Genomic DNA, 14500 nt, shown 5'->3' with positions numbered 1-14500 from the left:
CTGGATCTTACAGAGCTAAAATCAAGGTGATAGCTGAGCTGCGCTCTTTGGGGACACTAGAGAAATATCTAATTGGCAGCTTCCAGAAGATGCCCGTACTCCTTGGCTCATGGCCCCCTTCCAGCAATGGCATCGATCCAGGCTCTGTTTCCACTGCCACATCCCCTTCTCTCCCTCTGCTGTCATCTCACATCCCCCTCTCTGAGTCTGACCCTCCTGTCTCCCTCTTATAAGGACCCTGTGATTACATGGGGCCCACTTGGATCATCTAGGATAATCTCATCTCAAGAGACTTAACTCAATCACATCTGCAAGGTCTCTTTGCCACGCAAGGAAACATATTCACAGGTTTCAGGTTAGGACACGGACATCTTGAGGGGTGTGGGTATCTTTATTCAGCCTACCACACAAGACTCCATCATTTATCTATTTGCAGCTACCTAAATTTTAAGGATGGTGTCAGAAAACAGAAAACAGCAATGCAAGGCCAAACCTATATGGTAACAGTAAAGCTACCAATAGGGAACTTAATAAAAAAAGTTTTAATTCAAGAGTTAATCACAGAATCCTTTTAAGTAGCAAGTTCACCTTCTGTATTCCAAATAATGTGATATACAAAAATATTATTTACACAATTTTTTTGTCAGGAACACACTGGTTATAAAAAGAAGCACACCTACACAAAAACTTGAGTGTGAAGTAAAGTAACTGCAATACCAAGTACTGTACTAAAAATTGGGAACTTTACTTCCCTTCTCTCTTGCAGTCACAGGGGAGAATGCCTACTGAATATTAAAAAAAAAAAAAAAAAAAGTGAGATAGCCAGCTCATTCAGTACTTTAGGAAGGTATAAAGTCCAGGCAGCTTACTTGATTTTTGGAGAAACAGCTACAGCTGAACCCAAAGGGACACCGCTAGGGACAAACATAATGAGGGAAAGATTCTATTTTAGACCCTATTCATCTTCCCTGACAAACCAGAGGAATGTAGGAGTGCTCACACCTTTGAGGTGCATAAAGAGATCTGTAAATCATTATGGGAGCTCAAAGGAAATAACTGTGACAACCCCTCCCTCTCACTGCATTCTGGGACTGACTTCTTTCAACAGTGTATTTAATTGCGAAGTTTCAGTCAACACATGATGTTATTATGTTAGATTTTTTCCCTAGAGGAGTTTTCACCAAGCATCAGCTTCTTTTTCACAGGAAGAATTCAATCCTGCCCACCAAACCACTTATGTCTCCAGGAAGCTGAGGTTTCAAGATTCTTTCTTGCTATGGAGTAGAGATTAATGTTGGGTCTGATAGGACAGGAGACTTGCCACCTGAGAAGGTTTTCTCCCCAGTAGACTGCAAATACAAAACATACTTGAATCCCTCTTGACTTAAGGACTGAGGACTGAGATTTATCCCAGGAATGCAAGATTGGCTTAACATCCCCAAATTAATTAATGTAATACACCACATCAATAAAACAAAAAACAAACACCACATGATCATCTGCATCGATGCAAAATAAGCATTTGACAAAACCCAATGCCTTTTCATGATAAAAACACCCAAATAGACTAGGAAAAAAAGAGAAATTCCTCAACTTGATACAGGGCATCTATGAAAAACCCACAGCTAACCTCATATTTAATGGTAAAAGACTAAATCCTCCCCCCTAAGATCAGGAACAAGGCAAGGATGTGTGCTCTCACCAGTTCTACTGAACATTGTACTAAAGGTTCCAGCCAGGGCAATCAAGCAAAAAAATTAAATAGAAGACATGCACATTGAAAAGGAAGAAAATCTTATTCTTTTTTTTTTTTAAAGATTCTATCTATTTATTTGAGAGAGAGAGAACGAGAGACAGAGAGCACGAGAAGGAAGAGGGCAGAGGGAGAAGCAGACCCCCTGCAGAGCAGGGAGCCCTATGCGGGACTCGATCCCGGGACTCCAGGATCATGACCTGAGCCGAAGGCAGTCGCTTAACCAACTGAGCCACCCAGGCGCCCGAAAATCTTATTCTATTTGCAGATCTTATAAGTAGAAAACTTGTAAGTTTCTTTTAAGTAGAAAATCCTAAGACATCCACTAAAAACTATTGGAACGAATAAACTAATTCAGTAAGGTTGCAGGATACAAGATAACATACAGAAATAAATTATATCTCTATATATTTACAATGAACAATCCAGAAATTAAAGTAAAAAAATCCTTTTACAATAAAATATTTAGGAATAAAGTTGACAAAAGAAATACAAACTTATACTTTGAACACTACAAAATGTTGGGCGCCTGAGTGGCTCAGTCTCTTAAGCATCTGCCTTTGGCTCAGGTCATGATCCCAGGTCCTGGATAGTCTGCTTCTCCCCCTGCTTATGTACATTCTCTCTCTCAAATAAATAAATAAAATCTTAAAAAAAAAGAAAAGAAAAGAAAACTATAAAATGTTGTTAAAAGAAATGATCTAAGTAAATGAAAAAACATTTCATGTTCCTGGATCAGAAGACTTAATATGCTAAAATGGCAATAGTCCCAAAACTGACCTACAGGTTCAATGTGATCCCTACCAGAATGCCAGTTGGCTTCTTTGCAGAAACTGAGAAGCTAATCCTAAAATTCCTATGGTAATTCAAGAGACCCAGAATAGCCAAAACCATTTGGAAAAAAGAAAAATAAGATTGGAGGACTCACGCTTCCAAACTTCAAAACTTACTAAAAGGTTACAGTAGTCAACACAGTGTGGTGCTGGCATAAGGCTAGACAGTCTAGAAATAAATCCATATATCTACGGTCATTTGATTTTTGTCAAGGGTGCCAAGACAATAAAATGGGGAAAGAATAGTCTTTCAACAAATGGATCAAAAACCTAAATGTAACAGCTCAGACCATAAAACTCTTAGAAGAAAACAGGCATAAACCTTCTTAACGTTGGGTTAGTCAATGATTTCTTAGATACAACACCAAAAGCACAAGAAACGAAAGAAAAGAGATAAACTGGACTTCATCAAAATTAAAGACTTTTGTGCCTGTAAGGATACCATCAAAAAAACAAAAACAGAAACAAAAAAGCAAAAAAACTCACTTTATGGGAGAAAATATTTGCAAGTCACATATCTGGTAAGAGACTTATATGTAGAATACATAAAGATTCACATTTCAATAATAAAAAGACAAATTAACCAATTAAAAATTGGCAAAGGATCTGAACAGACATTTCTCCAAACATACACAAATGGCTAATAAGCACACAAAAAAACGCTTAACGTCATTAGTCATTAGGGGAACACAAATCAAAACCACAGTGAGATACCATCTCATACTCACTAGGATGGCTACAAGCAAAAAGATAATAACGAATGTTAACAAGGATGTAGAGAAACTGGAGCTCTTGTACATTGCGACTGGGGGTACAGCCACTTTGGAAAAGTTACAAAGTTAAACACAGACTTACCATGTGATCCAGTAATTTTACTCTTGGAATGTACCCAAGAGAAACAAAAACATAGATCCACACAAGAAACTTGTACACAAATTTACATAGCAGCATTATTCACAATAGCCAAAAGGTGAAAACAACCCAAATGTCAGTCAACTAATGAGATAAACAAAATATGGCATATCCATACAATGGAATAGTATTGTCAATTTAAAAAAAATGAAGTGAAGATACATGCTGTAACATGGATGAATCTTGAAAACACTATGTTCAGGCTACATATGTAAAATTCTATTATATGAAATGTCCCTAGGCAAATGTACAGAGACAGAAAGAACTAGCAGTTGCCTAATGCTGGGGATGAGTGGTGAAAATGTGGAGTGGCTGATATAAATGGGCAAGACGTTTCTTTTTAGGGTGATGGAAACACTCTAAAATTAGATTGTGGTGATGGTTGTATAACTCTATAAATACACTAAAAATTCACTAAATTGTACAATTAAAACAAGTGGATTTTATGTAAATTATATCTCAAAAACTCTGCTTAATAAACATTGCTGCACGGCGCCTGGGTGGCTCGGTTAAGTGACTGCCTTCAGCTCAGGTCATGATCCTGGAGAAGCGGGGAGTCTGCTTCTCCCTCCGACCCTCTCCCCTCTCATGCTCTCTCTCTCTCCCAAATAAACAAACAAAATCTTTTTTAAAAATTAAAATAAAAAAACAAACATTGCTGCATCTACCTTGCTCTTTCTCTCCAATCACTTGTTCTGGCGGAGCCAGCTGTCACGTCATGAGGACATTCAAGCAGCTGTATAGAGAGGTCCCCATGGAAGGAAATGAAGCATCCTGCCAACAACACGAGAGTGAGCTGTCCTAGAAGGGGAGAATCTCCAGCCCCAGACAAGTAAATCTTCAGGCGACTGCAGTCTCACGAGAGATCCTGAGTCAGAACCATCAAGCTAAGCATCTCCTGAATTCCTGACCCACAGAAATCATGTTGCTTTAAGCCACTAAGTTTTGGGGTAATTTGTTACACAGCAATATATAATTAATACCCCTTCCTTGACCCTCTCTTCAGTGTTAGGCTCTCTCTCCTGATGAAGGACATCTAAGGAAATGTCTTCCCAGCAACCCTTCCTCTCCTAAGAGTTTGGTTTCACCCCCATCCGCATGTTCACTGTAGTAGCTGTCATGTTAGTAAATCATGATCCCATTCCCTGGCCTAACTGATAATCTGAAAGTAGGCATCTGACCAAAGCCAGATAGAAATTTCTATACCTGAAGCTGTGGAAAAGGCAGTATCTCTCCAACACCTAAAGCTGTACGATGTAAAACTTGGGGTCTGTCAGCAGCCATGTTCTTTCCCATGTGGGAAAAAGTAGATGGCAGTGGAGAAGGATGAAGCCCATCACATGGAAATAAGAAAAGATTCAAGATGGAGGGAGTACAGAACATATGTCTCTGGTTCCAAGGATTCCTGATGCAACCCTGCCCTTCCAGTGGAAGAATGTATCTGTCTTGTGACCCCACCATGTACAACAGCACTCAGTACTTAAGAGATAATGAAATATTTATGAAATAAATGAATGGGTAAGATAATCCAATATCCTTCCTATAATACCCCCCTCTTTCTCTCTCTCTTTGCTGTTGTTCAACAGAGAGATTTGATTATTTGAAAACTAAAAGTCCTAACCTCTTTTTTGCTACCTTTATACTCTATATCTCTCTATTATTATACTTACAGCAATATATCCTAATTACTGGCTCACATGGCTTCCTGCCCTACTATCACGGGGCAAGATATTTGCTTAGTCATTTTTGGTATCATCAGCACCATTTAGTCTAGAAAACAGAAAGTGTCAAGAAATATATGTTTAACTGATGTGATCAATCCTTTACTCTTCATTCTTCAGTTTTTATAATTAATGTCCCCAATTTATCAACCACCTAACATTTACAAGATACTGGGAAACACGATAAACCACTGCTTGTTGCTTGGTCATGCATTTTCATCAATTCAATGAATTCATGCAACAAATATCTGAGTACCTACCATATGCCAGGGGCTGAAAATGGATCAAGGACATGGTGTCTGCCCTCAAGAACCCTACAGTCTAGCACAGACAAGTACACCGATTATTACACTGTGTTAGATGTTACTGAAGATATACACATAGGCTGCTAAGCAGTAGCAGGGATCATGGGGAGTTCTACTTCAGAAGGCAAGACATACACAGAAAAAGATGACAGCCAGCAATGTGACATAGGCTAAGCACCAAATGAGTGATTTGTTTTCCAAGTTACATGGGGCTAGTCTGCACACTTTAAGAAAAGGTACCACCATGGAGTGATTTTCAGACTTTACATGCAACCAACAACTCCTGAGCGCCTCACGTGTGCCAAGCAAACTGCTTCGCACTCTTTGAACAGGCTCGCATTCAACTCTCACATTTTGTAGTCGAGAGGTATGAGTCTGAAAGAATGAAGTGACTTGCCCAAGTCTACACAGCAAGTAAGTGGCAGAGCTAGGATTTAGAATGAAGTCTTCCAATTCCATGTCCGAGTATACCATGCCATGCAATCTACACACCTGGAACACTTTCCATGTGGCTTTCATTGGCTTTTCATTCATCCTAGAGCACACAATACAGTGTTGGGCACATATGGGCAATCACCAACTGCTGACTTGATATGGCTATAATGTTTGTCCACGTTTTGAGAAGCAAAGGACCACAACAGATCAAATTACTTTGGTGCCTATTATAACATCATGTGCTGACAAGAGTGCAGTTGGCTGAAGATGAGCAAATCTTTCAAGCTATATTTTAACAGTACTTTTGACCACTATATCCAGTCAGTTGCTCCAATGTTCAGTAATAAATCAAAATGACTGTTCATTTCCTTTGACAGTTAACAGTACTAATGAATTCAGTATAATCTCACCATCTATCAGAAAAATTTCTAAAACGCAAACTTGAAGGTGATGATTCACATGGTTAGCCAGGAAGGAGAAGTAAAGCAGTCCTCATTGCTTTCTACAAAACTAGCATTGTTTGCAAAACCCAGAAACTGAGCAGTTGGTTGACTACTAATAACAAGTAGGTTGCTCTCTGGTCATTTAGCAAAAAGCTGCTTGTTGCACCATGGTCAGTGGCTGAGGAGCATATGACTTCAAGTAGCTTTTGTGATACAGCATAATTCTACCTATATAAATCAGTGAATTGTTACATAAGATTTTTAAAAAAGACAAAATCTCCATATCAAAGACCACCTGACATTGAGCCTGGCACAAATCAGATATTAATACTGAATAAATGTTTACTGAAAAAAAAATGATTTAATGGCCTTTTGAAAACGTAAGTTGTCTACTAAACGAAGAGAGAAAAATCAAACCAACCAAACCCACACAGATTATGTTAGGAACTCAAAAAAAAGATTATGGGGTAACTAGTTCAAGATACGTAAGAAATTCACAACGACAAAAAAAAAAAATGTTGAAATGAGTAAACATGCATTTGACAACCCTCTTAAATTAAATCACCACACTGGCACTCTGTGGAATGCTAACCAGCCATCTCATTAGTAATAAAAACAAAAAGAACAGGTGACAGATCTAACTTTACAATCTGTTCAAAATGGTAACAAGGTGTACTTGGCATACACCTGAAATCTGCTGCATAAGCTCTGTGTCTACATAATAAAAGAGGATCTCTATATGCCAAACAAGCTGAATCATAAACGTTCATAAATGCTCACACGAACATTGAATAGTAATAACGAACTCTTTAAATGTATTAAAATGTATTGTCCAGAAATGAAAAAATATCTCTCATACCAGATTGGGCTCCACAAATCTAAACCCAAACTGTACTGATTAGTCCAAATAAACATTTTCCAAAATGAACAACTCGGACCCACACAACGAATAAAGTAATCTAACAAGTATAAAGCTTGGAGCAACTCTAGTGATCTAAAACGTTAGAACATTAGAACGTGAGCGCTTAAGCGGACTGGTTTAATCGCTTTTACTTAGAGCTTTACATTTACAGAGCCTTCTTCTCAAGAGACCTCTGAAAGAATTCAAGGCCAAGTATAGCATTTCATGATAATTGCAAATAAAAGCGCTCAGACCCTGAGCCCGCGATCCCTCTCTGCCTCACTACAGTCCGGACTCATGAAAAGCCCTGGGGACAGCCACCCCTTGAGCTCGTACAGGACCCCGGCACCTCAGGGGATGGTTCCACAAACCCCCACCGGGACCACCTCTAGGGAAGCAGAGGAGTGGAGGAGAAGCGAGTCAGGCTCCAAAACAAAGCGTCGTTCACCCCACACGGAGGAAGGCGCACCTTTCGCCCCGGACAGAATGCAGTGACAGATCAGTCACCTGTGCGGGAAGGGGGCGCGAAGACATCCTCAGAGACTAGTGCCAACAGGCAGCTGTCCGCCGCTTCGCGGGCCCCAACGCCCCGCGCCCGCAGCGCATTCCCGGGCTGGGGAAAACTTTCGGTCCGCGCCCCCCGGGTGCGCCCCCACCGCCTGGGACCCCCCGGCTTCAGCCCCGCCCGCGAGGCCCCGCCCCGGGCCCGCCCCCCGCGCCCACTGCCCGGCCCCGCGCCCCCGGCCCGCGCGGGCACCCGCATGCCCTCGGGGCGCGCCCCCGCGCCGGGCCCGGCCGCCAGAGGGCGGGGTCGCTCACCCGTCCGCAGCTCGTGCTTGACAGTGAGGAGCTGCTCTCCCCCGGCGCCGCCGTCCCCGCTGGTCCCCGCGGCGCCGTCGCCGCTGCCGCCCTCCTCCATCTTCTCCCTTTTCCGATCCCGCGGGGTCCTACGCGGGGATCCGGGAGACAGCGGACGCCCGGCCCCTCAGAGGTCCCGCCGCAGCCCCAGGAGCCGGGGTGCGGCAGCTCCAGAACTCGGACGCAGCGACGAGTCTCTTTCCCGCTCTGGCCGCACGGTTCGCTCCTCCGCCTCCTCCCCCTTCGGCGGGCACCGCTAGTACCGCGCAACCAAACCGCCCCCTGCTCCGCCGCCTCCTCCTTCGGGCCGCTCCGCCCACAGTCAGCAAGGTAGAGGAGCCATTCTAGCCGCTATCGCTTATTGGGCACAGGGCGCGCGCATCTGTCAACGCCGGCTCTCATTGGGCAGTCCTCTCTGACGCTTCGGGAGCCGCCCCGCCCCGCTCCTCGAATTGTTGTTGCTTGGCGGGGAGGCAGGAGAGGGAGAAACGCTACCACTCCGATTGGTGAGAACTGAGATTCTGCCCCGCCCATTTCCGCTGGTGCGCACGCGCATTCAGGACGTTCCCTTCCCTGACCTCCCCAGAACGGTCACACCCCTTATTCCCCAGCTTCGATCTGTTAGTAAACAGTGTCTAGTAGTCAGGAGGACTCGGAGTCAGTGATTGGCTATTGCTGAAAGAGGCGGGGATGACTGATTGGAATGTTTGGTCCGCCAATCACCGTGGAACAGAGGAGGGGCCTGAAGGGAAGCTCATCTCACACACGTGTTTGCGGATATCTGAGGGTCCCAGCGGGCGATCCGCAGAGGTATGCCCAGCTGGAAGACGGCGTGTCTTAGGAAGGTGTTACTTGAGCTAGTGTGCTCTATACCAGTTAAGTGGAATTTGTGCGTAAGTGCAGGTAGTTCTTAGACATTGCAAAAATTCACGATCCCAGCTCGCCATGAGGACGTTTGCAAAGGATAGGTATTTCCATTTTGTACAAGATACATACAAGGCACCAAGTGGATACAGAGATTAATAAAATACAATATAATCCCTGCCCCTAAACAGCTTTCAATACAAACGTGAGAAACAATTTGTATATACACAGGAAATATAAAGCAGAATTTGGAAGAAAAAAAAAACTCATACAAACAGAGAATGACATAGATGGCAATAATTATTCTCCGTAGGGGAACTGGGGAAGGCTTCTAGGGCAGGGAGGAATTTGAGATAACCAACTTAAAGGATGGGTAAGAGAAATATCAGCAGCAGACATTTCATGCAGAAATGGTAACTGTGAGCATCAGCCTAGAGGTAGAGAAGGCAAGGGTGGGTTAAATGATTGATAAGACTGGATGGAAGTATGACCTAAGAGAGAGAGCTAAAAAGGTAAGGTGCTGTCAGACAATGGAGAACATTGACTACCATACTAAACAGTGCAGGTTTTATTTAGTACAGGTTGGGGAGTCCCAAAGAGTAGTTACAATATCAAAGCTGTTCTTTTGGAAGTTAGCTTCAGTTACAGTGAGAAGGATGGACTTAGGAGAGGAGAAAGATAGCAGGGCAAGAATACTGTTGCAAAGATAGAACTGTTAACCTGGAAACGAAAATAGCCATTTATTTTACCAGCAAAAAGAGTTTATTCAGGAATAGCAAAGAATTACAACTTGGGATGCATAAGCTGTGGTAAAACTATAGGCAACTCTGGGACGCCTGGGTGGCTCAGTCGTTAAGCGCCTGCCTTTGGCTCAAGTCATGATCCCAGGGTCCTGGGATCGAACCCCGCATTGGGCTCCCTGCTCGGCGGGAAGCCTGCTTCTCCCTCTCCCACTCCCCCTGCTTGTGTTCCCTCTTTCGCTGTGCCTCTCTCTGTCAAATAAATAAATAAGATCTTTAAAAAAAAAAAAAAACTATAGGCAACTGCAATAATCAAAGGAGAGGAATGTTTTTTAATGGAGAAGGAGGAAGTTGGCAGGGGTTGTTTTGAAGGAAAGTTCATTGGAGAAAAGCAAGAGTTCAGGAGGATGGTGGTTTCTCATTGGCTGAGTTGCATGGGTAGTCAATTTCATGTAGGAGAGGCAATGTACATCTTTCCCTGTTGGAGCCTATAAGGGAGGATTCTTTCCTCTTGTCTATTCACCTATTGGAGTCGGTAATTGCCAATTTTTCCCCCTAATTGCTGTGGAATGTAGGCTCCCCCTTCTCGCCTCCTGGCTCCACTTTGGTGAGGTTTCCTTTTTTTGATTTTCACAGAATTTATGGGGGCCTAATTTCTGGCAGTGGACCTGAGAATGGGAAAGGGGGAAGATTAAAGATGGGCATTTGGATGTATTTCACATAGAAGTGACCTTTTAAACTAAGCATGGATTAGGTCAAAATCAGCAAACACTCTCTGTAAAGGATCAAGCAATAAATATTTTAGGCTTTGCAGGCCAAGTGGTCTCTTTCACAGCTACTCAATTCTGCTATTGTACTGTGAAAGCAGCCATAGACAATAAGTAAACTAATGGGTATGGCTATGTTCCAATAAATCTTTATTTATGGACATTGCAGTTAAATTTCACATAATTTTCATATAATAAAGTATATTCTTCTCCTTGTAATTCTTTTCAACCATTTAAAAATATAAAAGCCATTCTTAGCTCTTGGGCTATAAAAAGCAGGCAGTAACCAGATTTTGCCTGCAGGCCATAGTTTGCAGACTCCTAGATTAGACTGCCATCGAAGAGAAAGCAGAGAAGGCTTGACAACCCCTCCAGGTTGCCTGAGCAACCTAGGCTTACCTGTCTGGAACATTTATCCCACTAAACCATGACTGTCGACTCACTTGCTTTTCTCCTGCATAAGTAGTGTGCTATTTGGAACCAGGGAATGACTGCATGCAATTGTTCATTTGTTCACTCAACAACTTTTGCACCACCTATATAGCAAGTATTGTGAAAGACACTAGCAACACAGTGGAAGCAAAACAGATATAATCCTTGCTCTCATAGAGCCTACAGTCTAGAAATGGAAATAAATATTAAGTAATCACATAAAGAAACATAAATTTTCCGTAGTGATCATGTTGTAAAGGAAAACAAAAGGCTGCTACAATAAAATATAATTGGGAGGGCTGATTTAGGTTGGAGGAACCTGAAGGCCTTAATAAGGAAGTATTATTTAAGCTGATTCTTTAAAGATGAGTAGGTTTTAACCAGGATGTGGCAGGAACTGGTCTGCTGCTCACCAATCTCATTTCCTCTTCCTGGACACACAGGAAAACTACTTTTTTTCCCCCTTTGCAGTTAGGTGAGGGTCATGTGACTGTGATCTGGCCAATGGGGTGTGGGCAGACATGGTATGAGCCATTTCCAGGCCTGGCCAGAGAACCCCCTGCATAGTCACTTACCCTTTCTTCTCTTCCCACAGCGACTACAAAGGCCATGTTTTGAATATGGGGGTGCCACCGGAAGAAGAGCCACCCTGACCTACATCATACTGTGATGTAAACAATAAATAAACCTCAGGTATAAGCTACCAAGATGTTGGGGTTGTTTGCTACCAAAGAAAAATCTAGCCTACCCTATTTCACAAGGGAATTATTGGAGGAGGAAGGGTGGGGGAGAAAATTTTAGGAAGATGCAGATGCCAAGTCCTGAGGCAGGCAAAGTGTCTATGTATGTTAGGGGTTGAGAGAAAGCCCGTGGGGCCATAACACAGTGAGCAAGAGGTGAGGTCAGGGAGGGAGGCAGAGACACAATCATGAAGTGTATGGAAGGCCTTATTAATATTTTTGGAGTTTTTCCTGTGTGAAGTCTGAAGCAATGGAAGGAATATAAACAGGAGAATGATATAATGGAATATTATTTTCAAAAGGCCACTGCAGTTAGTGTTTGGAGCTTAGGCTAGAGGAAGCAAGAGAGGATACAGGGAGATCAGTTGGGAGGTTATCACTGTAGTATGGGCAAAAGATGGCAGTGACTGCAGTAGATATGGTAAGGAGTGGAATGTTTCTGGATATGTATTTTGGGCATCATAAAGGATTGGATTTGCTGGGTGAGGAAAAGGGGGCACCTGAAATGACACTGAAGTTTTTTAGCATGAGCAACTAGGTGGATGGAAGAGGATGGTGGTATCATTTAATGAGAGGGGTAAGTCAAAGGAAGAGCATATTATCAGAGTGAAGATTTTGGGACATCCAAGCCAATATTAAGTAGCTATGTGGATATACGAGTCTGGAGCTCTGCAGAGAGGTCTAACATAGAGATATACATCTAGGAATCGCTGGCAGATAGATGGTATTTGAGGCCAGAGATATGAATAAGATTGCCTGGGGCAAAAATGTATAGAAGGAAGAAAAGAAGACCCAAGGACTGAAGCTAAGGAATTTCAACATTGAGATGTTGGAATGAGAAGGTAAAGCTGCAGGTATAGGAAGAAAACCCACAGAGTTTTGTGTTTTGGAAGCTGAAGTGTTTCAAGAAGTAGGTAGTGGTCAGCTGAGTCACATGCCCTGCAAGGTCACATAAGATGAGGTCTGGAAAGATCCCGTGAATTTGCCAACTTGGGTGCCATTGGTGACAGTGTCCAGAGTGGTTTTGGTAGAGCAAATGGGAGGTGGAGGGGTAGAAATAGTGTGTGTGGACATATTTTTCAAGGAATTTTCCCCTGAAGGAAAATAGAGAAGGAAGGCCTTAGCTGGAGGGGCCCAGAGAGGTTTTTTGTTGTGTTTTTTTTTCCTTTTTATTTTCAAAAAAATTTTTAAATTTCAGAAGAGTTGTAAAAACAATACAGAGTTTCCACATACCCTCCACTTAGCTTCCTCTAATGTTAATGTCACACACCACAGTTCAATCAATAATGCTGAGAAATTAATATTGGTACAACATTACTAAATCGTAGATTCTACTGATTTCACAACTTTTTCCATAAAAAATGATTTAATTTTTTTAATGGTTGGGAAAGAATTAAGAGAAGAATATTCCATGGCACATGAAAATTATGTGAAATTTAAATTTCAATGTCCATAAATAAAGTTTTATTGGAACACAACTATGTCCTTTCTCTGTGCCCGTATCCAATTCAGGATCCTCCATTACATGTAGTTGTCATGGCTCCTTAGTTTCCTCCAGTCCTTGGCAGTTCCTTGGTCTTTCCTTGTCTTTCATGACCTTAACTCTTTTGAAAAGCACTGGTCAAGTATTTTGAAGAATGCCCTTTGATTTGAGTTTGTCTGATGTTTTGTTATGATTAAATTTGAAGTAACGCATTTTTGGCAAGAGTAACAGAGGTGATGTGCTTGTTGTCAATTCACCATATCAGGGGTACAAGAAGTTTATATTCTCATTACTTGTGATGTTATCCTTGAACATTTGGTTAAGGTGGCATTTGCCAGATTACTCTAAAGGTGTTATTTTTCCCATTGTAATTAGTAAGTATTGGGAAAGTACGTGAGAGGGAGGAGGGGCTGGAAGTGGGCAGGGATTACCTTGTAGACTTGGGGATAACTTGGTCATCTCATCTCAGTATCCAAGCTTCTAGAATAGGCCTAAACTTTGGGATGTTTTTTAAAGTTCCTCAAGTGATTGTTAGGTAGAACCAATTTTGTAATGTACAACTCTAATGCACGACCATTAGAGTAGAGGGAGGTAAATAAGAGCATGCTGGAGTTTTGAAACAATAACAACTGTTCATAGGTAGTGATGGTACTAGATAGTGTAGGAAGAAAAATGACAAATCAGTGGTTGAACACACCAAATAAAATGGGTGGGAGGGGCTTAGCTGACAGTGACAGAGAGGATGGCTTGGAATCCAAGGAGGAAAAGTTGTTGAAGGCACATGAGATGGTTAATGAAGGTCTGGATGTAGCTGCTGGAATTAAGGAAAACATCACTGTTCCCTCTAACCCTGAGAGATGGACAAGTAGTAGGGGCAGACCTGTTTGTGAAGAGGCTGGGAAAGGGAAGGTGTCCAGGAGAACATCCGTTTCTGCTAAGGCCCAGAAGAGTCATAGAGAAAAAGCTTGAAAATATGTTTGTTCCCCTTAGAAACTGCCTTTCGCCAGGCTTGCTGGTTCCTGGTGCCAGAATGGGGCCCCTGCTTACCCCTTTATCTTGTCGGCCTGTGTCTGTGGCACCATGCCCTGGCCTCCCTTGTCCTTAGCATGCAGGGGAAGGGTGGAAGCAAAGTTGGGAAGCTCCCTTGTCCTTAGCGTGGTGGGGAGGAAGGGTGGAAGCAAAGTTGGGAAGAACCTTACTTGGTGTGAGCCATTAGGGCTTAGTGACCTCATTATTCATGCAGTGTGAGCAAGAAGCTCCTCACCTTTGGATTTATAAGATTTAGGGAACACCAGAGACTTACCACGTCTTAC

At 42.5% G+C, this 14500-nt stretch overlaps 1 protein-coding gene across 1 annotated transcript in view; it reads right to left on the bottom strand.

Annotated features, from left to right (window-relative positions):
* Nucleotides 1-8474, bottom strand: part of RPS6KA5 (ribosomal protein S6 kinase A5) — a 193420-nt gene extending 184946 nt beyond the window's left edge. Inside the window, exon 1 of the mRNA XM_081830060.1 lies at nt 8123-8474. Coding sequence (XP_081686186.1) covers nt 8123-8222 — 100 coding nt within the window. The 5' untranslated portion in view covers nt 8223-8474. The remainder of the gene's footprint in view (nt 1-8122) is intronic.
* Nucleotides 8475-14500: the final 6026 nt, after the last annotated feature.

This window comes from Leptonychotes weddellii, chromosome 9 (genome assembly GCF_054177405.1).
Source record: "Leptonychotes weddellii isolate Sample4059 chromosome 9, ASM5417740v2, whole genome shotgun sequence".
Lineage (NCBI taxonomy): Eukaryota > Metazoa > Chordata > Mammalia > Carnivora > Phocidae > Leptonychotes > Leptonychotes weddellii.
The sequence above is the reverse complement of the archived record's forward strand: the minus strand, read 5'-3'. Positions and strand labels throughout refer to the sequence as shown.